Source organism: Haemorhous mexicanus, chromosome 1, assembly GCF_027477595.1.
Source record: "Haemorhous mexicanus isolate bHaeMex1 chromosome 1, bHaeMex1.pri, whole genome shotgun sequence".
Lineage (NCBI taxonomy): Eukaryota > Metazoa > Chordata > Aves > Passeriformes > Fringillidae > Haemorhous > Haemorhous mexicanus.
In genome coordinates, this window is record NC_082341.1 from 143,001,907 (window position 1) to 143,026,110 (window position 24,204).

General features: G+C 37.4%; 1 protein-coding gene across 9 annotated transcripts in view; it reads right to left on the reverse strand.

The window, feature by feature from the left end:
- Positions 1 to 24,204, reverse strand: part of TRPS1 (transcriptional repressor GATA binding 1) — a 213,888-nt gene that overhangs the window by 8,477 nt on the left and 181,207 nt on the right. For all 9 annotated transcript variants that reach the window (XM_059865598.1, XM_059865535.1, XM_059865590.1 and 6 more), the window contains one exon: positions 2,957 to 3,079. In XM_059865598.1, coding sequence (XP_059721581.1) covers positions 2,957 to 3,079 — 123 coding nt within the window. The remainder of the gene's footprint in view (positions 1 to 2,956; positions 3,080 to 24,204) is intronic.

Below are 24,204 nucleotides of genomic sequence, written 5' to 3' on the forward strand. Positions count from 1 at the left end.
GGAACTAAATTTAGAATATAGTGGAAACATAACCAGAACTTTACTTTCAAAATGGCCTATGTCAGATCCTTAATTATATGTCAGACATAATATATTAAAGATGATCACAAATATTTCTGCCATCCCTGTATCAACAGGCAATCTCCCCACTCCAATAGTATGAGTAACTAAAAAAAAAAAAAACAAAACAAAAAATTCAACAGATGCTTCAATATATTATTGTGATTAGATTTCTTAAATTCCATGGGAAAGTGGAGCCTCCTCTAGACTAATACTAGAATATGCTGCAATTCTCTACTGAATTAGTCCAAGGATGTTGTCAAGGAATCACCATGGAACAAACGTAGTGTTCCATGACCAAATTCGAGCTTTTTAAAACTGAAGGACAGCACCACAATAAAAATGGTCAAATTCATGACTCTGGGGAGAAAGCAAATGTGAATATTCTGTATATGTTTGCAGTAAGATGCATTTTTTCACTAAAACTATTTTAATAACAGACTTTTGGATTATAATTACACTTTTAAAACATAGCTGATTGCATTAAAGAAAAGAAATGTGAAAAACATGGCAAGTTTATTGTCAATTACCCCTTAGATAGATGGGACATTTTTGAAAACACACTGAAAAGTTATCCAAAGTATAATAGAAATAGAAATGCAACTTGTAGCAGAAATCACTACCATGTTAACATCTGTCAGTCACTATCACCTAGTAATATCTGATAGATCTGAGATTTTTCTTCTTATTAAATGAAAGTGAAAAAGGCACCTTAGGCTTGCATTAATGAGGATGGTAGTCCTAGATAGCAATAATCCAATCAAAATGAAGCTAAGAAATGTGCAAATTACTACAGGTGAGTTTTACTCAGCAGTGTAGTACAATTTAGATGAACAGGGGTCTTACAGAAGTAAATTCTATTCACTTGATTTTTTATAGTTTTGGACATTTCCCTAATAACTGCATCATCCTGGACACCTTAATCCAAAACCATGTGTCCAATACATGACACATAGTGCAATTTTTTCTGAACAGACAGATAAAAGAAACTTTCATCTTTCTGGTGTCCATCTAAAGAGCATCCCTTTCCATGGGACTGTCTCAAAAGGTGTCCCAAAGGAGAGACTATTGGATTATTTCAGACTCCTACTTATAAAGGAGTTGCTATCATACCACAGCAGGGTAAGGCTTAATTAAATTATTTTCATTTGTTAGGTCAAAGTTCAATTGAAGATATCAATGTAAAATGTCCACTGAATGGCAGCTTATTGCCATGCTTAAACAGTGGAGCTTAGGGCAGCTTCTTGCTTTTGAGATGTTTAAAACAAACTTTGACACTGTATTTCTAATAAAAGATGCTGGAAGTGCACCAGTTCATTCCTACTGGTTCATAAGGATGATTCAAGTTGTGCTTGAATTCAAAAGTGATTCTTGTAGCTTTTATCTACTGAAAAAATTAATGCTGAAAATCATGGTAAAAGCCAACACTACAGCTGAGAAAAGTATACTTTAAAAAAGGAAAATAGAGTCTGCAAATGGCATTTCTACAAATAACCAGACTCAAATAAAAAAGCCAAACTACACTTCTTAAAATCTTTGTGGGCGTTCACCACTGATGAATTTCCTTAAATTAGATATTCTGTCTACAACTTTGAGAGTGTCCAGGGAGATGTTACCTGGAGCAAGACCCAGTGAAGATGCTGGCCAAGACCATGCATTAGTTCATCGTAGATATTACTGGCCTGACTGGGCTATTCTGGGCCTTAAAAACAGTGAGTGACCCCAGAATGACACACATGGCAAACAGAGCCAACCCTTCAGACTGGTGATGGTCATGTTGCTTTTGAAAATGGTAATTTTTATGTTGTTCTAGTAAGTGGGCTCGTTTGGCAGGATATTGCATAAACAGAATTATTGTATGGGCAGTAGACAAGACCATTGAGAAGCTTACATTTCAAATTTAATTTCTGCAAAACATTTTAAAAAATGCATGCTCTTGAAGTCACCACATTTATTTCTGAGTTAGGCTCTAAGCCTGATCTGATACATTGCCCTGGCAAATTCCCAAAGACTACCTTGGTTTCCATTTCTGAATAATAGTAACATTTTTTAATTTCATAGGAATGTTGTAAAAATTAATTAATTAGTCACCTGACTCTCCCATGTGTGCCTATTAAAGAAAGCAATGATAATATTTAACCAGTGGGTCTGAACCTAAAAGATTCCAGGCATTTTGGCACTGATCCAAGGAAACACTTCAGCATGGCTTTCCTGGACCTGGACCAGAGCATTCAACATCTTTCAGGATCAAGTCAAGTGTCAATAAGATGAAAAGCAATATAGACAGACAATGATTATTATTTATTCCCTGACTGATCCTGAGGGATGGTGAATATTGCCCTCACCAAGTGATGAGTGCCTTCAAGTGAATAGCTTCCTTGCCAGGATATTTATCTTCCAGCAGACTTAAAGAACTGTAAAAAAAAGAACACAAAATCCCACCTTCCCCATATCTCCAGGAAATTTACTATCAAGAATAAAGGAGGTAAGAGATGTCAAAGTGTACAAAAACTGTTTCAAGAGATATTTTAATATAGATGTGATGTCTAATTTCAAGAATTTTGGTTTTTCTAGGACTCTAGAATTTAGAGAGCTTTTGTCGCAATATATCATATGCCTTGAAAAGCAATTCCCAGACAAGAAATAATTTTCCCCTTATTTTGTATCAAAATAATTAAATGCATCACTGGTGATCTCAAACACATCTACTCAGCATCCCAGGCTGTTTCCTAATGAATCACAACTGATCCCAAAGTGACCATTCTGCAAAACCCTGTTAGGAAATTAACTGCAGGCCAGGGAGTGGTACTAATCACACAACCAGGCAAGGCCACAGCTGCCCAGCTTAGCTGTGCAGCTCTTTTTCCTACTGAACAAACCGGTAAGTTCTTCCTACCGAGTGGAGCTTCTGGTAGAGGCCACACGCGTTGCATACATATCCACCATTTGCATTCTTCCGCCAGAGAGAGGTCTTTGTGGTCAGGCAATTGGCACAGAAAACACCCGAGCCTCTACGTCTCTGAAATAGGGAAGAAAAAGGGAAAAAAAACAGGTCAGAGGTGAGTCACATGAGCTGTGGAGTTAGGACAAATCAACACAGGAGTTTTGTCTCTAGACTGGCAACAATGACAGTATAAAACCACACTGCCCATAATGAGGTCAGGTTCAATTGTGCTTAATAGGCACCACTGATTTTCATTATAATTAACCCCAGAGTGATGGATGAGGTGTGTGAAACACCAAAGCCTTTTCAGAATAACAACTTTAACTTTTTGAACTTCAGGTTTTGTGCATTTAATGATGGTTTCTAAACAGCAAATTCTGAAAAAAAAATCCCTTGGAAGCTGACAGAACATTCTGTAAACTCTCCTGGTTTCACAACAGATTATCTCTTTTTAGCTAGCTTTATTTAAAAGTGTGATTGGTAACAAGAATTCTGAAACACCACCAGACAATTAATTACAGTTTGTACCTGTCTCATACTAATTCTTTAAACAGAGATTATATTTGAATGCATGATACTGTATTTTCCACTTATTTCTGATATCAGTATAAGCTACCATATATTCCTGCATCATACTATGAACAAATAAAAGTACAATATTTTTGAATGAGACCTCTTCTGAACTTCAAATGAAGTCCCAGAAAACACTGTCTTATTGACAGATAGTTTTGTTTATTTTATTTTAGTCCGGCAAAGAAGGGCACAGTAAAGCTTCCCGAAATACAAACTGATTTTAGCCAGACTGAGCTGTGTATTCATCAGCTTTCATAAGGATCCAGGAACATTTAAAAGTAGGCATGTTTATCAGTATTGTTCATTAAATTTTTTCTATGGAGTAATGATTTCATTAAACTTCTCATTTAAACAAAAGTCAGGCTGTGTTTGTGGGCCCAAATACTAATAAGCAGGAAATGGAATTCTTTTGCTGAAAAGAAAATCCGAATTTTAACTGTTCCCTTTTTGCAAAGGGAAAAAACGATCAGTAAGAAACCTTCACCAACTAAGATAAGAATGAGTGAGTACAGGGAAAATAGTCTGGGTGAAAACTAACTTTATTACAAATTAAAAATTACTAACACTATAAGTAAAAATTTCAGGGTTTCATAAAATTTAAGTAATTTATTTAACTTTAGTTCATACTGAAGAAGACTGGTGTTCACGCCAAAAAAATACAATGGTTATAATTGTACTCTGATACATTTCAAATGGAAAGCTTTCTGCAGACATAATTTTGGCTTCAAGACTGGAACACTTTCTTGGCATTGAAAGGGCATTTGATTCATCGGGTGTTTCACAATGTATCACTAAAAAGACCTGGTGAGCAGCCAGTTCCCTATAGGGTAATTTTTCCATCCAGATGCAAGTGCTATCAGAGGCCCTCGTCAGCTAAACTAATTATGATCTTGCATTTGCTGATGCCTGCTCACTCTAACGTTCGACATCCTCCATTAATCATCAATACAAGGAAAATGAATGAAACGTAAAGAAACGAGGGCTGGTAAGCTGCACAGCCATAAAAATCTGAAATGAGTGCAATAATTTAACAAGATTGGGGAAATGTTTTTAGTGAGCACAAAGTCAGGCTAACAATTGCCCTTTTAAACCAAGAACACAATTTCATTTGTAGAGCAGGTTGTGGTACTTTAAAGTGATACAATAAAATCAAGATTGTCATCAAGATAATCCCTCTCTCACCCCCGTACATCATCCCCTGTTTTGTCTCTTAAATCAGATGCAGAAGTATATGACATTTTTCTCAATGTAGCTAAGGGGAGAACTAGATGGTAGTTGATGTCCTTCAGCAAACATCTAAGTAGTTGTGCATATAAGCCCTGGAAAGGTGAGCTTGTCTACAAGTACATTGAAGGTCCCAATTCCTTTTTGTGGCTGGATATCCTTGACCAGTTTCACCTGGCTGCTGAAATATTTTCCATCACAGTACAATAAAAGCCTCACTAGACTAATCCCAACTTGGTCCCCTTGGAGGGTGAGAAGTTTCCAAGTGGAAATGACTCTATATGGCCAGGATTCAGCTACAACTGCAGAACTGCTTCTTTTCAATCCTACTTTTTGTATGCTGGTCTACAGTTTCTTGGTGTGGTGTATTAACCAAGCAGAGTCTTAATCTGAGTCAGTCTTTCCACTGTTTTATTTCTGTTTGTGTTCCCTGAGTTTGGGAAATACTCTCTACAAAGTCATGGAAGACTATTAAAATATAAAGAGAGCAGTCTAGTTTGTATGCTGCATTTCTACCCACCTGAAGGGGGACAGAAGGCAAAACTGCACAGAAATTTTCATTAAATGCAGTGGAGCTATTAAATGCAGTATATCTATAAAACATTGACAAAAGCAACTATTTTTTTCTCTCTTTTCTAAAGTAAGATCTGATTCAAACTGGGTATTAGTTGCAGTGAAATCATATAATGACTACAGCTGACAAAAACCTACGAAATACATAGCAGTAGATGTTTGTATTGAAATTCTACACCTCTGCTTATTCACTACTTACAAATATTTATCTGTTTGAAATTTCAAGGAGTCCAGTTAAACATCCTTCCCTAAATTTAATGCAAAGTCTGTAAATTCCTCTTTTGTGCTGTTCTGTATTGTACCTTATCTTTCTTTACCTTCTCTTATTTCTGTACTACTTAAGGACCATACAGGATAATCAACATTGATTATTTCAGTATTAAAGTGTTTCAACATAGCTCACATATATTAATAAATGAATAATTGAAACACCTCTGGAAAAACTTAAATGCTGCTACTTCGTTGAGCATTTTGGTTACAAAACAGCTATTTATAGTGGGGACACACAGCTTTAGAATGGATTTCCTGCCACAAAACAGGACTATGGCAGAATTGGACTAAAGATTCTTGACTCTCAGATGCTACTAACCACAGAATGGACCTGCCTGTCAAAATACACCTCAGAAATTTTCGTCTGCAATAAAAAAATCGGAGGGCTTTTTTAAAAGCCTACAATGTAGCAACCCTATTATCTTAAACAAATAAAATTTCTTAAAAGAAAAACAACAAAAAACCTGGGCCTTTACTTCTCATATACCAAGTTTTCTAAGTTATTGGTCAGCAGAAATTGATTAATTTTTTTTGTTACTAAATGTTCATTAGCAATTCTACTGTTAGTGATGGTACTTCTGCATGGGTCTGTTTGGCTTTGCATACTCATCACTTGAACTCATCAATAATATTGGCCAATCTTGCTGCTTTTCTGGGTAGCCTTGCAAAGAAACAGGCACTTGAGCTCAGATCCAGCAAAGCCTGTGCAGCAGCTATGGCCCAGGGCACCCATAAAACCCAGCCATGGGCTCAACTGCTCTGCTAAGCACCGCCACCATTCTCAAGAAATGTTAGAGAACTTTTGCTCTCCTTCTGATGTGATCCTACCACAGTTAATTTCTTAAATCAGCATAGTAAATGTAGGTCAACATGACTAGTCATGAGAGAGTCTGAGCCACAGATAAAAAGTTTTCAGTCTGTGATCAATGCCACTAGCACTGTCTGGAGTTATCAATGAAAATGTCATGTACATCCTTGGAAGAAAAAGCCAAAAGGGTCTAAATAACTAAAATATGTATCTACTAAGTCAAGCTTTAATCATCTGGGGCCTTACAGCCACTACATTACAATCTCAAATCCTGAAGGGGCCAGTGCAGAGAAAAGCCTGTCTCTATTTCAATTCCAGTTCCGAGGTCTGGGCGTTTAATATCACAGTTGTCTCAAATCACATTAGGCTGAAACTTGGCGTATGTTTTTGTCAGCCCAGATGTAACTTCTTTTTTTTTTTTTTTTTTCTTTCTTGGTACTGAAAACTTTATTTAAATCAGTTCAGCTGTTTATAATTTGGAGATTGGCCAAACTGGGGGGTGGGCAGAGAGGAGATTTCAAGTTTTTCAGATAACTTTCTAACAAATCTACAGAGTGGCTTTTCTCTAGGGAAAATAAAAGTATGCACACATTTTAGTGTAGTAGCAGCAAAGAAACAAGTGGATTATTATTTTTATGTATCTAAGTTATGAAAATTTGTAATTATTCACTGAATATGTCTTGCAGAGGTCTCTACTGACTGTTTTCCCTCGGTAAGAACCATGATGAAAGCATGTAATTGCATAACAACCCTTGATATGCAGAGTATTTACTCACATTTTTTATGGTTTCATATCTTGACCATTTCAAATTGAACAAGTCTGAAACTTGGTATATACAGCATCAAGCCTAAATGCCTAATTTTTTTTAACTCCTTAGATGATTTTCAGTAGTTACCAATACTTCACTGAAACAAGGCAATCTTTAGTAGTCCTTTCTGCTAAGCAATAAACCAGCAGAGAATACGATAACAAGTGATTCACTCAGGTGTCTTGCCAGGCCCTTCTTCATAAAAACTGCTTTTGATTTTAAAGGATTGACTCTACAGTTCACGCGATTCCAAACTTTGTAGCCATACAGAAGAATACTTAATACTCCACATTATACAAAAATATTCCATAGTGTACTGAACTTTCAGGGCATTTTTTAGTGGAAGTTCATGTAGCAAAATATATCCTGTAAGAGCACAGCCAAAAACACTGCTTAGGAACTGTGACTTTTTAGCTAGCTAGACTAAGCAATGGTGCCTGACACTCTGCTAGTGCCAAATACATCCTGTTTTCAAAATTTCTGCCAGAAGATGCTTTTAGAAACTCAAATAGGCTCCACGAGCAGCAGCCAAGGATCTTCTTACATCACCCTCTTTGTTTTGGACACAACAAAATTTGTCTTATTGCTGATTACTTTCACTTCCCCAACACAAAACGATGATATGATGAGGACTGAGTGGATTTTTTTACCATCTCTGGCCTCTCTAATGTGCCAGAAACAGAGCACACTGTTAATCATGGCTCCAGAACATGAGGTGCATGCAGTGAAATCCTAAGTGTTGCCCAGGAATAAGCATGTGCCTGACCTACTTCCAATGATGAAGTCGGGGAATACAACCATACATGCCTCACTGAAAAAAGGCAAAATACTGGCTCTGGATGCTCTCCTGCAACTCGGGAGGTCCAAAAGGAGAGCTCCAGGAAACCTGCACACATGCTCAGTATGAGCCAGGTGACTTGCAGTGGAGAGCAACAATTGTAAGCAGCTGCTCTCATTGGGCTGCTACCACACAGTACAGAAAAGCAGCATAGTGCACTCGTGACTGCATCTACCTTTGCTGTGTTTGCAGTGCCGTAATTTCGAAGAGTTCCTTGTGCCACACCTGCTATGTCATTCCTGCTTTGTTCTCCTTATATAAGCAGGCATTTGATTAACTTGAGTTTTGGTGAGGTTTAGATTAAAGTTTAAAACCTGGGCAGCAGGACAGCATCTGGATGTTGGAGTAAGCACTACTTTCTTCTGATTAGGATGGGAAAGGCATCCTTCAGACCTCATTTCTTTTGGTTGCAAAGGCACTCAGACCTTTCTGAATGTTTTTAATCAAAACTGCTTTCTCTCTCTACTGTGAAAACAGACACAACTATGTTTCTGTGAAGTTTCACATTTTAAAAAATTACTTGCTTTTGCTGTAACTATGTCTAAATTAAAAAGAAAGTCATTGAGGCTTCCTTCCCTTTATAACCTCAACAACTTTTAAGAATACACCAGACACAGCAAATTTTTGTCGCAGAAGTGAAAAACTGAAACAAAAAAAGCAGAGTATTAAAGTAGAAGTTGTTTTCAACCTTAAGTATGAGTTAACAGATGCCTCTCCATCAATTTAATGTGCCAAATCCTAACTCTTTATCTAAGACATTTTCAAGAACAATTGCATTAAACAGCTGTATTTGAAAGAGACATAAGAAAGACATTAGGAAAGACAAGGTAAAAGGAAAGTAAAAATGCCAAAAAGTAAAGTCAAAATTACACACTTAATTCATATAGAAAGTTTAGTGGAATTTTTAATGCTGTGTCGTGACAGCATCTTTTTATGATATATGCTGTATCATAAACTTTTAATGAGAGGAATCAAGGGGGTTTTAGAGAGAGAAAAAACCCAGACAGTAAATTAAACATTACTGCTAGTGCAGCCTTTCAGAATCCTACCCCTGATCCCTCAGGGAGAGTAAATATTTAAATGTTCATGTAAACTGCAATTATTTTTTTAACAGCAACAAAAATGAAGATGAGTAGTTTTTGTCCCAGCATTTGAAGCTGTATTTTGTAAAGCTACCTTTGAGACAGCAGCATTCACTACTCAAAAAAAAAAACCCAACTCCACCCCAAAAACTAGACAGCAAACTACAGTCTTTTTGTGTTGTCTCGAGCAAGAATGGTTAAGTAAGATACTAGTTTAGGATGATTTGTATCGAAGTAAAACAGTGTCTGATCAAAATAAATTAATAAATTAAGAAAAACAGAGCTATGAAAAGAAGCCAGTAAATCACTTGCTGGAACTCTTCACTGCCGTCACCTCCTCACCTTTACATCCTCCCTCAAGTTACAGCTGACCCAATCCTTGCCACTGTGCAGGAGGGGACTTGGCTTTGGATACCACCTTGAGCCAGAGCCTGAGCTCCACAGGCAGGAATTTACCTTCACTTTCATCTTCTGTTAATAGCCATATGCAACTATAGGATCACTTAAATTATCATAATACACTTTACAATGACTTACTAATTTTTCATTCACTTGAGCATTTATCAGTGAAAATCAGGTAGTTCAAATCATATCTCCTTGTCAATTCAGACAGTAATAGAAGGCAATTTCATAGTTTCCCCCTCATGATCTGCAGTGGCAGAAACATGAAATAATAAAACTTTTTCTGCTAGTGAGATTTCCTTGTCACAGTTTGTGGCAGTTAATTTGTAAACACAGTGTGTTAAAAATGCATATGATCTTCTGACAGGCCAAATACATATACAAAGACTAAATAGAAACACATATTTTTTAAAATGTGTATTATTATTTATATATTTATACCACTTATTTATTACATGAGGCATTTGCAATGAACAATGCGAAATATTTTCTGATTAGCTATATGTTAGTCTGGTTTACAAAGAGCTAAATATTTCTTTAATCATTTTACACAAAGTATGATTTTTTTTTTACAAAGCAGTTGCCTTCAAATGTCTTTTACTAGATACAATGCATTTTTATGGTCTTAGCCTTCAAATTGCACAAGGTGACTGCCATTAAATCTCTTCCAGTGCCTCAAAGCAGCCAGCAAACTATGGTTTAGGCTCACTTCTGCTGTATTTTGCCACTGAATATCAGCAGCATGACAAAGATTTCCATGGAGGCAACCCAAAATTTTATTTTTAAGGTTTTATTAAGACCAATAGCAAAGAGCTAAAAGCAACCTGAAAACCTGCATTTCCCGCACAAGAATGATGTCACTTTGCAGCAACTGAAACCTATTCAAGAGGAATAGGAATTCTGCCTCCCATAATTCACTGAGTCAATTACACAGGAAAGTACTGTAATGGGCTGTCCCCCGTCAAACAGCTCACGTACACCACTTCCTTCTCAATTACCAACTTGTCTGCGTTGCCATCTGTAAAAACGAACGCATACCTTGTGCTGCCAGTTTCTGCTCTTGCACTTCCATTAGTGGAACTGGCTGCAGCTGCTCAAGAAGAAAGCCCTGATTGTCTTTGTTTCCCCTCCATGTAGGCACCATTTTTCTCCTTCCCTTCTCTACATCAGCTCAAGGTAACGCATTATCTTTGCTGAGGTGTGCTCACCACTCTTTAAACTAAAGTCTGCCTCAATTTGAGTCCTGTTATCTTTTCACAGTTTATCTAACATAGTAAAAAGATGCCGGCAGCATCTCTCAGCATCTTCACCAGAATTATGGAGTTAGTCTTGCAACAGGTTTTATCAATCCTTTTTAAGTACTGCTGTAAAAATTCCCAAGTTGCTGGATAAGCGACTTCACACTTTTCTAAATCAGCTTGACCACTCAGGCAATTTTAAAACAGTATTTATGTGCAGCATTCAAAAATAAGATTACAAAAGAAGTCTAGCTTACAAATAATAGTATTATTATCTGCAAAAAATAGTTAAGTAGACATATTAGTGTACCTAAACAGGACAGAGGGAGCCTGGTTTGGGAACTGTGATCCTGGCCCCAGAACCTTTCTCTTCTTGCACTTTGCTGCAACAGATTCATGCAGCAGCTCTGATGCTGAATGGCTGCTTGAAACCTCAGTGCCTGCACAGAGCGACCACTGCTCGTTCCCAAACACCATGTGCTTCCAAACAAACTCAGCTTTTCTTAGAGAACAAAACTAAGTCGTTATGAGTCTCTTGCATTTTAGTTTCAAATTAGAAAAACAATATAAAATGGACTAAAATGTACAACATTCTGATCAGAAACTGGCTAAAAGTAGTACTCTCAGAACTAAGCATGCTGAAAGTGACATCGAGAAAATTGGAAAAGCCTCAGACTCTTTTACTTCTTGGCACAAAGCAAAACTACCAAACCTTTGCTGTCTCAAATGGGGAATCTAAATCAATAGTCAGACTTTGCTATAAACTAACTGACTTTCTGAGATAAAGAGTCATTTGCGACAGTGCCTAAGCATGGAATTAGGTGCTTAAATTTAGTGATCAATACCAGAGGATTTATGTTCAAGAAGGCACTGCATGTACCCCTTCTTTTATGAAGTAATCTTCCTCATTAAATGAACAGACAAAACTGGAGCAGAGCTCTGTCCATATTTCCTTTAACACCCTGGCTCCGACAGGGCAGAGGCAGCAGACTGCTTTTGCAGATCTCAGCTCCGAGCCAGTATGTAACTCTACATGTGATAGTAATTGAGGGTCCCAATCCCACAAGTGCTCTGCTGCAAGCGTGAGCACAAAGCTGCTGGAGTTCTCAGCTTCTGGCATCTGTTCCCACTTCCACAGAAATCAGATGGGCAAAATTAAGTTTTGAGGGGGAAAAAAAAAAATCACAGACATTTAAAAAACATTCCCTGACCTTATTAAAGCCCACGTGATCTCTATTTATACAGAAAATAGCTCAGAAAGCCAGCATCTGAGAAGAGGAACTCTCATTTGTAGATTTTGGCTGAGGGCTGCCAAAATCAGCAGGGGAAAGGCTCCTCAGGGGTAAAAATTTCAAAAGCCATTAAGAGTCATAGAAGCCTCAGTCCCACTGACTTTTGATCACATACATCCTTCCAAATTTGCACCCCAAATCTGGAAATTACACTGTAAGAATAACTTTTAATTCAAAGTTACAAAATTAGGATCTGAAGTTTTCATAGAAGTCTTCAAGACTCAGAGAGGAAATGTCAATTAGGTGTCTACTCCTTGGTGAAATCAGTGAGGTAAAATTTACCTGTTACTTGTACTTTGAAAAAATTCCCCTTAGGACCATTAATTTTATTTAAAGAAAAAATGTAACGAGAAAATGTTTCACATGGGCAGCTATAGCTCACATACTTATACTTGTTCAGGAACTGTAATAACTATAATTTGAGTCTCATGCAGTCCCTGTGAGAAAGCTGTTCCTAGTGTAGGATACAAAGCAGACTATGTCCACCTTTTATTTTCAATACACTTAGGACTGCAGTCTTATTGCAGATCTTGTTACGTGCCGTTGCTAGAATGATTTCCATTCAGAAAAATCAACATTTGCCAACCCATACCACACAATTACCATAGTTATTTCCTATTGTGAGCTGAGGGAGAAACTGTGGTATCCCAGACACCACGGTGTGGTAAATATTGAAAATTAGTGGCCTTTTTATAATGGACATTTTCATCTAATCCAATCCATTCCAAACACTTCCAGATAAAAAGACAATATGCCAGAGTCTGTGTCTAAGTTGGTTCTAACATAATCATCTTATTCCATCCTGTGATCACAGTTTCAGCAAAAACACTTGATGGCTTCCTTTCTGATAGCTTTAGGAAGTAAGAATGGACTAGAGCTGTGATCAACTCCAACACCTACGTAAGGAAGTAACTCCTGATAGAGAAAAGAGGAGGGAAAAAAAAACCCAATACCTAACCCATCTCAAATTGCCTAGAGCCTCGCAGGTTGCACTGGGCAAAGCAGTGCCAGCAGGTCAGAGGAGGTGATCCTTCATTCTACTCAGCCCTGGTGAGGCCACACCTGGAGCACTGTGTCCAGTTCTGGGCTCCCAGTACAAGAAATACCTGGATGTATTAGAGAGAGTCCAGTCAAGTGCCACAAAGATGATTAAAGGACACAGTCTTCTTTCATGCAAGGAGAGCCTGATTGAGAGCTGTGACTGTGCAACCTAAAGGAGAAGGCTCAGGGGTATCTTATCAGTAAGTACCTGATGGGGGAAGGACAAGACAGAGCCATGCTCTTCTCAGTGGTGCTCCATGAGAGGACAAGAGGCAAAGGCACAAACTGAAATACAGGAAATTTCATGTGAACATAATGGAAAATCTTTGTTACTGTGAGGGCTGTTGAACACAAGAGCAGGTTGCCCTGAGAGGCTGTGGAGTGTCTGTCCTTGGAGAAACTCCAAACTGACAGGACACAGAGCTTAGCACCCTGTGCTAGCTGATCTTCCTCTGGGCAGTGGGGTTGGATTAGATTTACCTCCAAGGCTGCCTCCCAGCCTCAACTATTCTGTGAAGCTTTCTTCAGTGAGAGGCTCTAGATTGCTTAGATTAGAACTCTTCTGTTCTAATAATTTCTATCCATTTTAGCCTTAACTGCTATTCATTTGCATTGCAACAGAAAGTATTTCAAATTTTAAGGCTATTAAAGTATTTATTACAATAGACCAGACAAAATTTTATAGATTACAAACTGCACAGCTATTAAAAATGGAGAAACTTACTTTCAAATTCCACTGTAAATAATTTCAGAATGTTCACAATGAACATTGTAAAGTATCTAAAGTAGTTTTTACAAAAATATTTCACTGCTTGCTCTTTCCTATCAAGATCCTAATGCCTACTTGTAAATGAGACTCAACATACGGTGTTATATAGCTTTCTTTAAAAATACCATTAAGATGAGAAGAAGAGAACAACTGTTCTACATTTTAGAGACATTTCTCCTTAAATAGTGTTTATGTACTGCAAGCATCCCTTCCATAAACAAACCAGGTCTTTGGAACAAGTGAACACAATCTCTGAAGAATCTTTACCAGCTTCTATTTCTGGTACATGATGCATTGTGAATTTTAGGCCAACATGGGCATATGGTATCCTAGTTTGATAGGAAACATTTCATGGAATTCAAGACAGAGTCACAGCACAATGACTATAGACCTTAAAATCTTAGGTCACTGTGATACAACACAGGGTTAAAAAAAGAAAGAAAGAAAGAAAAAAACAGAAAAACAAGTATTTCCTGATACAATACTAGAGGCAGTAAAGGCATGTAAAAGCACAAGAAAAAGTCATAAGGAATACTCTGAATCCCCTGTTAATCAAGCTTAACCTTATTGACCAAACTGCCTTAACTTCTTTTTTTCTTCCTTTAGGAGAACCAACCCATTAGGAAATAATAAAAATAAAATCCAAACCAAATACCAAACAATATTTTTCTTAGAAACATTTATTATGGATTTGGGGCTCTTCTGCCTTTGCAGCCTTAGAAACTGGTATGCCCTCTCTTCTTTCTCTGCTCATTCACATCTGCCCAGAGAGAATACTGTTATTACTGCACAGCAGTGCTTCCAGCAGCCCTAGTCTAATTTTTCTCTTACTGTTAAGAAAGTGGCTCTTAAACTGCTTAAGACACCAGCTCCAAAATCTGTATTGTCGGAATCAGAGTGCATTTCACCAAAGGAATTGTTTCTAATGCAAGTGACAAGGGACAGCTTACTGCTGGGGGCAGTCATTCTCTGAAATGGCACAAGCCTGACAAGAGCAGTAAGAGAGAAGCACATAACTTAGCGGGGTTTTCCATTAGGAGTTCTGCGTGCCGAGGACAAAATGTACCCACCCTGTCACACACTCAGGCTGGTTCAGAGCGCTGTGAAGGACTGAAAAAAGGCTTTCAAGAAATCAGGCACCGCCTGCAGGAGAGGCATGGCAAAAACTGTCCTGCCAGCCCACAGCTACCTTATTTTTCACATCCTTTGTAGTCTTCTTAAATGAAGCTGACTGTGCAGAAACGCCTTGTAAAACAAGCCCTCTCCTTCCTTTCTGAAGTGGCATCAGCGTAACAGCTCTGCAGCCCCGCTCCCAAGCGGCTGTGGCTGATCCATATGTAACTGTGAGGCAAAAACCACAGCGCTGCCTGTACGTGTTCATGCGCTCCTGCACGTCTTGGACACGGACTCAAAGAAGGGCTGACTGGTCCCATTCGACTACTCAATTTATCAGACTTTAGATAGAAAACATCACGCAACAGTTTCCTTTCTACCTTCCACCTGCCAGTATCAAAATTCATCTGATTTTGAAACCAGCCTGCAGAAGGCCCACATATAAAATCTGAAATAAAAGGAAACCTGTAAATTTAGACATGCTGTATGAAATCATAGCTGCTACTTGTGAAAAGTCTACACCCAAAGCCATTTCTGTCTTACTTGACAGAACAAAAACTCTGACATTCTTAAGCATTCACTTTTCAATTTAATACAGGTTTTATTTTAACAGTGAATGTCAAATTGTTTTCACTCCCATTCTTTATCTTTATCACCTACTGGAATCTTCAGAAGTGAGAAGGAAAAATACGTACACCAGAAAGGAGCACATTTATAATGACATGCCTTTTTTCTACGAGAAAAAAAATAACCTTCCATTTCATCAGCATCTTTGCCAAAAGCACTTTGAGGAACTGAAAAGAGAAGGGCCTTTATTTCCTACATATATTTTATAGGAAACATTTTTTGGTTCTGTGTCATGCACTAGGATTTCACACCTTAGTGGCTGGTCGTATGGAAATGGACATGACTGGAAACTTCATGGCTGTGAAACCCTGATAGTAAAATCAGCAGGAAGATGAGGAAGGTGTGGGGAACACTGAATGATTCATGCAGTAACAACCTCGGGATCCTTTGAGGAGATTTTGAGATGGCTGCCAACGCTACCTGACTATGACCAGCATCCTGCACCCTCTAAAGCAGGCTGTAAATCTGAGCACGATCCAGAGAAAGTACTGCTCTTTTAAATAATGCCCACACATGTAAGTGGATGTGACATGTATGGATTTTTATATGGAAAGATCTTTCCAAAATCAGGGTGCAATTACCAATGAGTTATACCTCCCAGAAATAATTCCTAGCATATAAATACCAGGCCCTGTTTCCTTTATTAATAACAGTCTGAGTTAATGAGGGAACAGCTTCCAGAAGTTACTATAAGCAGTGCAAAACTAAGCAACTTAGCCACAACATTCAACAAATCAGTGCTTTGCAACCGCTTCTTCCATTGGCAAATCAAAGACAAATCCTCTCCTACTTCATACGCAGTTAACCTATCGGATAAAGTACAAGGAAAACAGAAGACAGCAGAAAATCTACCTAGTTAGCCCTGACGTGCTTCCAGTCTGTTTTCAACACAGAAGAAGAAAAGAGATAGATTAAAAACTGACTGCATTGAGTTTGCTTTTTGCTATGGTAAGGATAATTCTTGGCTGATTTTACTACGGCATTGCCATTTACCTTTGGAGCCCTGGCACATGCGTGGCAAAACCAGAGGAGACATGGCAGACTAATCTTCAAGATGACCTGCATAATGTTACATTTTGGAAATGACAGTCCTGAAGCACAGACTGCCTGCATAGCCAGGGCTGTGATTTCTCCTAGGTTTCAGTTGATTAATGGCCTCGTAATGGAATACAAGTTTCCTACAGAATGTTGTAATCTCCCTACAAATTTGGTCTTGTCTGCTATTTACTGGCAGGTTGTAGGAGCAGGAGAGAGATCAGTGCTGCTGAAAGAACTGGGTGCAGTCTCAGGAACAGAGGGGAAGGGGCAGGAAGCAGCTGGGCAGGACTGTACCATCAGTTGCTGGGACCAGAGGGTCCTGTGAGGGCTCTGAAAGGGTGCTGCTCCCATGGCAGGGACAAAAGAAACACTGGGAAACCATACTTTGGGCAACACAACAACTGGAATGAGCTATTTTAAAGATGTGTCAGCCTTAAAAATGCCTAATTCCAGCCTTCATTTTGAAGTGTTCCTGTGGGATGTATTTGCACACACACATGACATCAATAAGCCGAGCAACTCACGACTTTATGGCTCATTTTTGAATCCAGTGCAGTCTGTGGATCATGAGTCACACAGCCTGTTCTTACACAAAAGGCCAAACAGCTACAGAGAGCAGAGTGAGAATGAAATTCCTCCATTTTTAACAATGGTTACTCACAGAAGGCAAGATGGGGATCCCCTTTTTTATCACAGCACCACATAAGTTATTTAAGCAGCAAAGTAGCACCAAAAAAAAGAGACAAAAAATGTCAACGTGTAACTTAGAAGACATCACTATGTTTATTAGTAAAGCAATAAGAAATCTAGCACTCACCTAGTAAAGACTCCTAGCCACTACCTCTTCTCAGTTTATTCATTAAACACTGCTATCCTGGATGGAGTAAATAACTGCCAGGAAATGTACTGTCATAGTTCAATATTCTGGTATTTTAAAAACACACAACCCTTTTCATGAATGGATATCTCTTAATGTGGCTGCTGGAGATTCTGTGCAAAGCACACACTTGCAAGAGGGAATGTTAGATGAAACTTGAGTTATGTTCTTAGCTTCTGACAGATTTTAGTAAGAAGTCTCATCAACTAGTGCATTCCAGACTTTATTGCACATCCTTCTTTTACCATTTCTTCCATCAACCAACTAGTTAATAAGAGAAGAGGAAGAAAATGTGTGTGCAATGGATAGCAAAGCATTCCAATAAGCCACAGAAGTGGACAAATAATATAATAGCTGGGAATATCAAGCAAAGATGTTAACATTAACTAGGTTTACTTTTCACACTATTTAAATACAAAAAATTATAGTAAGAAGTTTCTTTATTTTAGTCTCAGCCAATTTTGGGCCACACTGCATGTTAAATAAACTATTATTTAATCAAATACAGGCATATTAGTCTCACTCCTGCTGACAACTTCAATTAGAATATTTTTGCTTCATACAAAAAAAAAAAGAAAAAAGAAAAAGCTCATGATCTTTAAACTACTATGGCTTCTGCACAACATCTGGTTACAATTTTTTATATATTCAACCATCAAACTTCTATCTCCACAAAACAGTTTACTCAAGATTTGTTTTAATTATCTTTCATTTCAAGCTTCATATGGCTTTGAAAAGAGGGTGAAAAGATCGCTTATGATGCAGACAGACGCAAACTGAAAAGGACTATACATTGACAGAGGATTTTAAAACAGTTTTTAAAAATGAAAAATTCTTTTTATCATTGCCAGGAAACAAGTGCTACTTTAACTGTTTCATTACACTGTATCTCTTGGCTTGTTCATTAGCGATTTTAATGGGTTTTAGCTGGATACTAGGATTAAGGCAACCCTTTTTAGCACTTTCATTGGAGCCATACAAGTCACAAATATGTATTTTCTCTTTTTCTAGCCAACGCAACAGTGGAAAAACTGTATTTCTAAAAGTGGTAGTTAAAAACAGAATCCATAGCAAAAAAAAAAAGTCATCTGAATGTGATAAAGTGTAAGAATTAATTTTTTAACAGCACAGAAAAGCTTTGCTCATCAAAAAAAAAAAAAAGTTGCAATGCATTTTAAGCATGGGAGAAATCTAATTTATTTTCATGAGCTTGTTCACCTGTGTAAAGTTAAGCATATCCACAAGCTTTTCCAAGACTGGACCTAAGACAAAACTCAGGAAAATACCTGAGGTTCTGTTTTTATTAAATGTTAGAGCCTCAGGCAGCAAAAAGGACATAACTATATTTTTCTTAAACAAGTATAGGGGTGCTACATCAAACCAATGACTCATCACTACAGATAGAAACTGTCTTGTTGTGGTGGAATCACTGTAAATGGTGCAGGATATGAAACTTCTTATTCATTTATTTGCATTACATATATGGATTCATGGAAAAGCATTATGGAAAGCTGTTATTTATTTTATAAGGTAACTGCTTTCAAATCCAGTAAATTAAACATCTTTTTCCTGTTTTTTAATCAGTCAGCACTCATAATTCCAAGATAGAGTATTCAAAGAAACTTCAGAGTTTTTCTCCTAGAGATTTATTCTGATGCCATGCATGGATTAGTTTAGACATGGAAGGTCATTTTTTTTTTTTTTTTCCTCCTCTTAAAGATGCTCCAAAGAAGCCAGTAGAAGACATAGCTGCAAAAACACGGCTTATAACCATGATAAACTTATAAACAGTTGTGTTTTACTGACTCCAATTCTCAGACAGAAACTCTCTTAAGTTTGGTACTGGAGAAATACACAGTCTTTTTAGAATTTATTTTCCATGAGGAAACTTCATCTGAGTATTAAAGAGGACCAGAAATAACAATTTAATTTTGGTTCCGAGAGAAATTCTGGAATTAAACCCATAACAGAGTAATGTCTCTAAGCGGGTGACCACCAGCGACCAAAGCATATACAATACATGCATGAAAAAAACCACCAACTCTTCTCAATCCATGGCCAGCTACACCAAAAGGAGTCAAATCTATGGAGCCTACTTCAATTCGTCAGGAGGACCAATTAGTCAGTGAGGCAGGCTGCCTCACTGAACTCCAGGCACTGCCTCCACTGGGACTGCAAGAACTGCTGAAACACCTCCCCTCTTAGGGGTAATATTTGACACTTTGCTTTGTAACCAGAAACAGGAAAACACAGAAAAATGCAAAACTCTAAGAACATGAACATCACTGATAAAAATAAATCACCATTCTTCAGAAAGCCTTGGCACAGAGGATGATGACAGAGATGAAGAAGCTGTATTTTATTGAACAGTTTTGCAATCTCAGGCTCAAAATCCTGCAGCTCCCTAAAACACAACTGATTCTCCGCGTTACAGATGCCACCTCAACCTCTCAGCAAAACTGCTTCATGTGGATTAAAGTGAGGAAACATGAATTGTCACTGACCTCACAGACACAGCCTCTGAACACTGGGCTTCAGTATTCCCTGCCACCTCTTATTTTGGGTATGAAGAACAGGATTGCAACTCAGAATAAGAGGAAGCCAGTGGTAAAACCTATTGCATGTGCACCTCCTGCACACAATCCCCACCAACACTCCCAGGGAACCTTTGAAGCATGGTGGGAATTCAGACACGCGATTTTGATTAATGTTAATGCAAGTCGTGCGGCCAAATCCCTGTACACTACTTTGAGAGCTTATTCTAAAATTGAAATATAATTAAGGTTGCAACACAAACCAAATAAGGCAGGGAAATGACACTTCATTAGTAACCTATTGGGTGCAAGCACCATAGGTAACCTGTTGCCTCAGTACTATAATAAAATGTTTTAAGTGTTTATATACCACCATTGTGAGCTGCTTATGAAAATATGGTAAAGACATCCAGACACAATTAAAAAAAAAGGTTAGCTTCTGCAACTATATAAATTACTTCTATAGATTATTTAGTTGTGGTACTGTATCTCAAGATTTTGCATACTCTTCCTAGTGACACTTGGAGACCGGCACATTTGTTCTGTTTGTAAATTTATACTGAGGACCAGCCATGCATAATACAACTGTTTGTCAACAGAGGAGCTGAAGAGCTGAAGGGAGTAGGATTGCATATAAGGAGTCTGTTTAGCCAGGCTCATAGGTAACAGACAAAGGATCTAAAGATTGTTTTCAGCTTTCCCCCTTGCAAAAATATGTATTCCAAATCCTTATAACTGTGAATACCAAATTTGAACTCCAGAGTGGGAAAGGGTGCCATGCACAGTCCTTTGTCCCTAGCACTGCTTTTGCAGATGCCTAAAGTGGCATTGCTGTGGTCACTCTCTTATTCTTGCTCCGCAGTAAACTGCCAAGTCAGTTTTGGCAGTCAGTTGGTTTGGGTCTTTTGGTTTTCTGGTTCCTTTTGTTTGCTGTTGTTGTTATTATTATTATAATCATCAATATTAATAATAATAACTACTACTATTATCATTATCATAATCATTATTAACATTAGCAATAACACTATTATTCCTGAGGACTGTGGGCTAAGGTTTTTCATCTTTCTCTGTCACATAAAAGCCAGTAGAAAGAGGAGTTCTCTGAACTCTCTCATGGAGGCAACAGTAACCTTTTTACTAAAGCTCAGTAGAAGATATCAAAGAAACTAATGACTACAAATTATAATCTGCAATAACCTCCTTTCACAGTCTTTCCAGTGCAGAAAGAATGGTGTGGTTTTGTGTGTGTATGTGTGCATGAACAACACAGGGGAAAGAGAGGAAGTGACAACTGATAGCAGCAATATTCTGCTGTGCTTTACAGAACACTGAGATCTCACAGCAGCAAGCAGACAATGGCTTTTAGACCAAGCAACTTCCCTTATTATTACCGAAAGCAAATTAAATTAAAGACACAAAATACAACACAGTCCTTCACGTAAGATTTAGGATTATTATTATAAACCTCAAGTATTTTGTGCAGGCATTCTGGACACATGTAATGCTGTTGGTAGCACCAATTTCAAAGCTTTTAACATACATACTACAAAACAAAATCTGAGAAAAAGAACTGCTGCTTAATGGAAAAATATTGGGTCAGTAAATGTTAATCTCTATTACACATCTATTCATTATACTCCTTGCCATACTTTTAGCAAGTTCAGAAGAGAGGACTACTAAGACAAATTGGACTTGAAGTCTGTAATATTACTTTATAGGCACTCAGGTAGACTCACATAAAATGTCCAAGTAAAATGATCTAAATTACAATGATTTTTTTTTCCTTTAAAAACTCCTTGAGTGTATCTTATAGAGATAGGCTTTTCTAAAACATTATGGTCTCTTTAGAAATGGATTAGAGGTACACTGTCTTTTGACATAGTGCAAGAAGCAGGAGTACGTAGACAGCTCAGAGGATGTAATTTTTTCTCTCTAACATAAAAAGATGTGTGAAGTTACTATGGCTCTTCAAAAAGGCCTAGTAATTGAGCCTGGTTATGGCCTCATTAATGTGCAAGTTTCATTTATCACCTTCTTTCTTTGAGGATTATATGCATTGATTCATCAAGACTTGTGACACATGGTTTTCATTTGCTCTGTTCAGTGCTTCTTTTAAAATCAGTTTGCACTAGATTGTAAGAAAAAGTCTGAAAGTAAATCACACTAGCCTCCTGAAAACAGAAATGAGAAAATTTCAGCTTTAAAAAACAAAAATAAATTACTATTAAATGCACTTTTATTCTCCTTTCATGCTCTTTACATGTTTTTCTTTCAAGTATGTTTATAATATGTTTGCTAGAGTTAGTAATAACATAAAAAGAACATAAAAAACAATGTACACTGAACAGGGGAGATGTTGTCTAGTAAGCCCACTATCACAAAAAGCAATTGATTTTACTTTGTGTAAATGCAAGTAACAAGAATAAAACAGGCAAAGTCTTTTCCTGCTGATCTACAAAATCCATGGTAAGTTGTACAGTTTTATAATGAGATGTCCTCATATAAATTTCCTTCTGCCGTCTTTCTTTACTTTGCTTTTCTAAAATATGTATCACTTCAAGTATTTCCATTCTGTGTGTCACTGGCAAATGCCAAAAATAGAGAAAGAGAGATCTGATAAAGATAAAGCATGACAAAAGTTTCACGGATAATTGCCTTCACATATCCAGTTCAGCTCTCATCTCTCCTAATTAGCCTCATTACCATACCTTAAGACAGACCAGCAGTCACTCAAATTCCCTGCTTTTAATGTCAAAACTATTGCTGACAGGCAAATGGACAACACATGCACTGAGTGAGTCTATTCTAGACTATTCTTTTACAAGACTAGCCTGCAGCAAAAAATACTAAACAATAGGTCTTCTATAAATGTATAATGAAAGTATACATACAGTGTGTGAATACTCAATAAATTATGGTTCTATTCATTGCTCCATCGTCTCTTAAAATGAGGACAATAAAAACAGAAAAATCATTCTCCAGAATATCAGAGATCCAACCATTGCAATACTTCACTATTACTGATACCGACTTTCAGAACAGCCTTGCCACAGTGACTGAAAAAAAAATCACTTTAGTTCTGTAAAATCTGACTATGTCGGTACAGTACTGCTTTCAGCACACCCACGCTATCTCAGGAAGCTTTTTTGTTTTTACAAATCATGTTAAAATGAAAAAGCTTCATCCCATTGCTCATATTCATTTAAAATTAGCTCATAAAAAGTATCTACAAATAGTTCACAGGGGCACTAGAAATATTGTAATATTAAACTCCACTGACTATCAAAACATTAAACTGTATAATGGGAAGGCATTGAAATCCTTCTCAATGTCCATTTCTTTTTCACTGTTGTTTTAGTCCCACATTACATTATGTATGGAGTTTATGTACATGGTACTTTGTTTTCATTTTCTCTATTTCTCTATAAATATCTTTCTGTCTAACATCTAATAATTTTTATATGTTTTTCTACTACAACCTCCTGGTAAAAGGTGCCATTTTTTAGTTCCTTGTCGTATTTTCATGTCCACAGTACCATTAATAAAATAAAAATACTGTTTAATAATTTTCTTAACAGAAATTTAACACTTGCAATATCACTTATTTAAGAACTGGACATTACACATTTACTGGCCTCTTTCCTCCTCAACTCCACAGACACAATCCTCTTTGTGATTTTTTCTTTTTGTTTTGTACAGTTGTAATACAATCTCTACAGCAAAAAAACCCAAGACAACAAAACCCCCCAAAAAACAACAAAACAAAACAAAACAAAAAACCTCCAGTGAAATGGACTTTCTGCACTTTGCATTTTGGGAAAACTGACAGTCCATTCAGCATGACTGAAAAATACCCTGAAGGCTAATATTTACTAAGCATGGCACACACACAGGAGCCTTGTTAAAAATCCACAACAAATCTCTCATTGCAAACAAATCCAGAGGCTTGAGAGCTGCTGCAACTGTCGGGGTAATGCTGATCCTGACAGCAGAAAGCTGCTTTTTACCAGGCTAACAGCTAGCTAGATGTCTGCTGGCTTCTCACCAAGATTTCACTATTTCAATTTCTTCTCTTCAGGATTTATTAGGTGA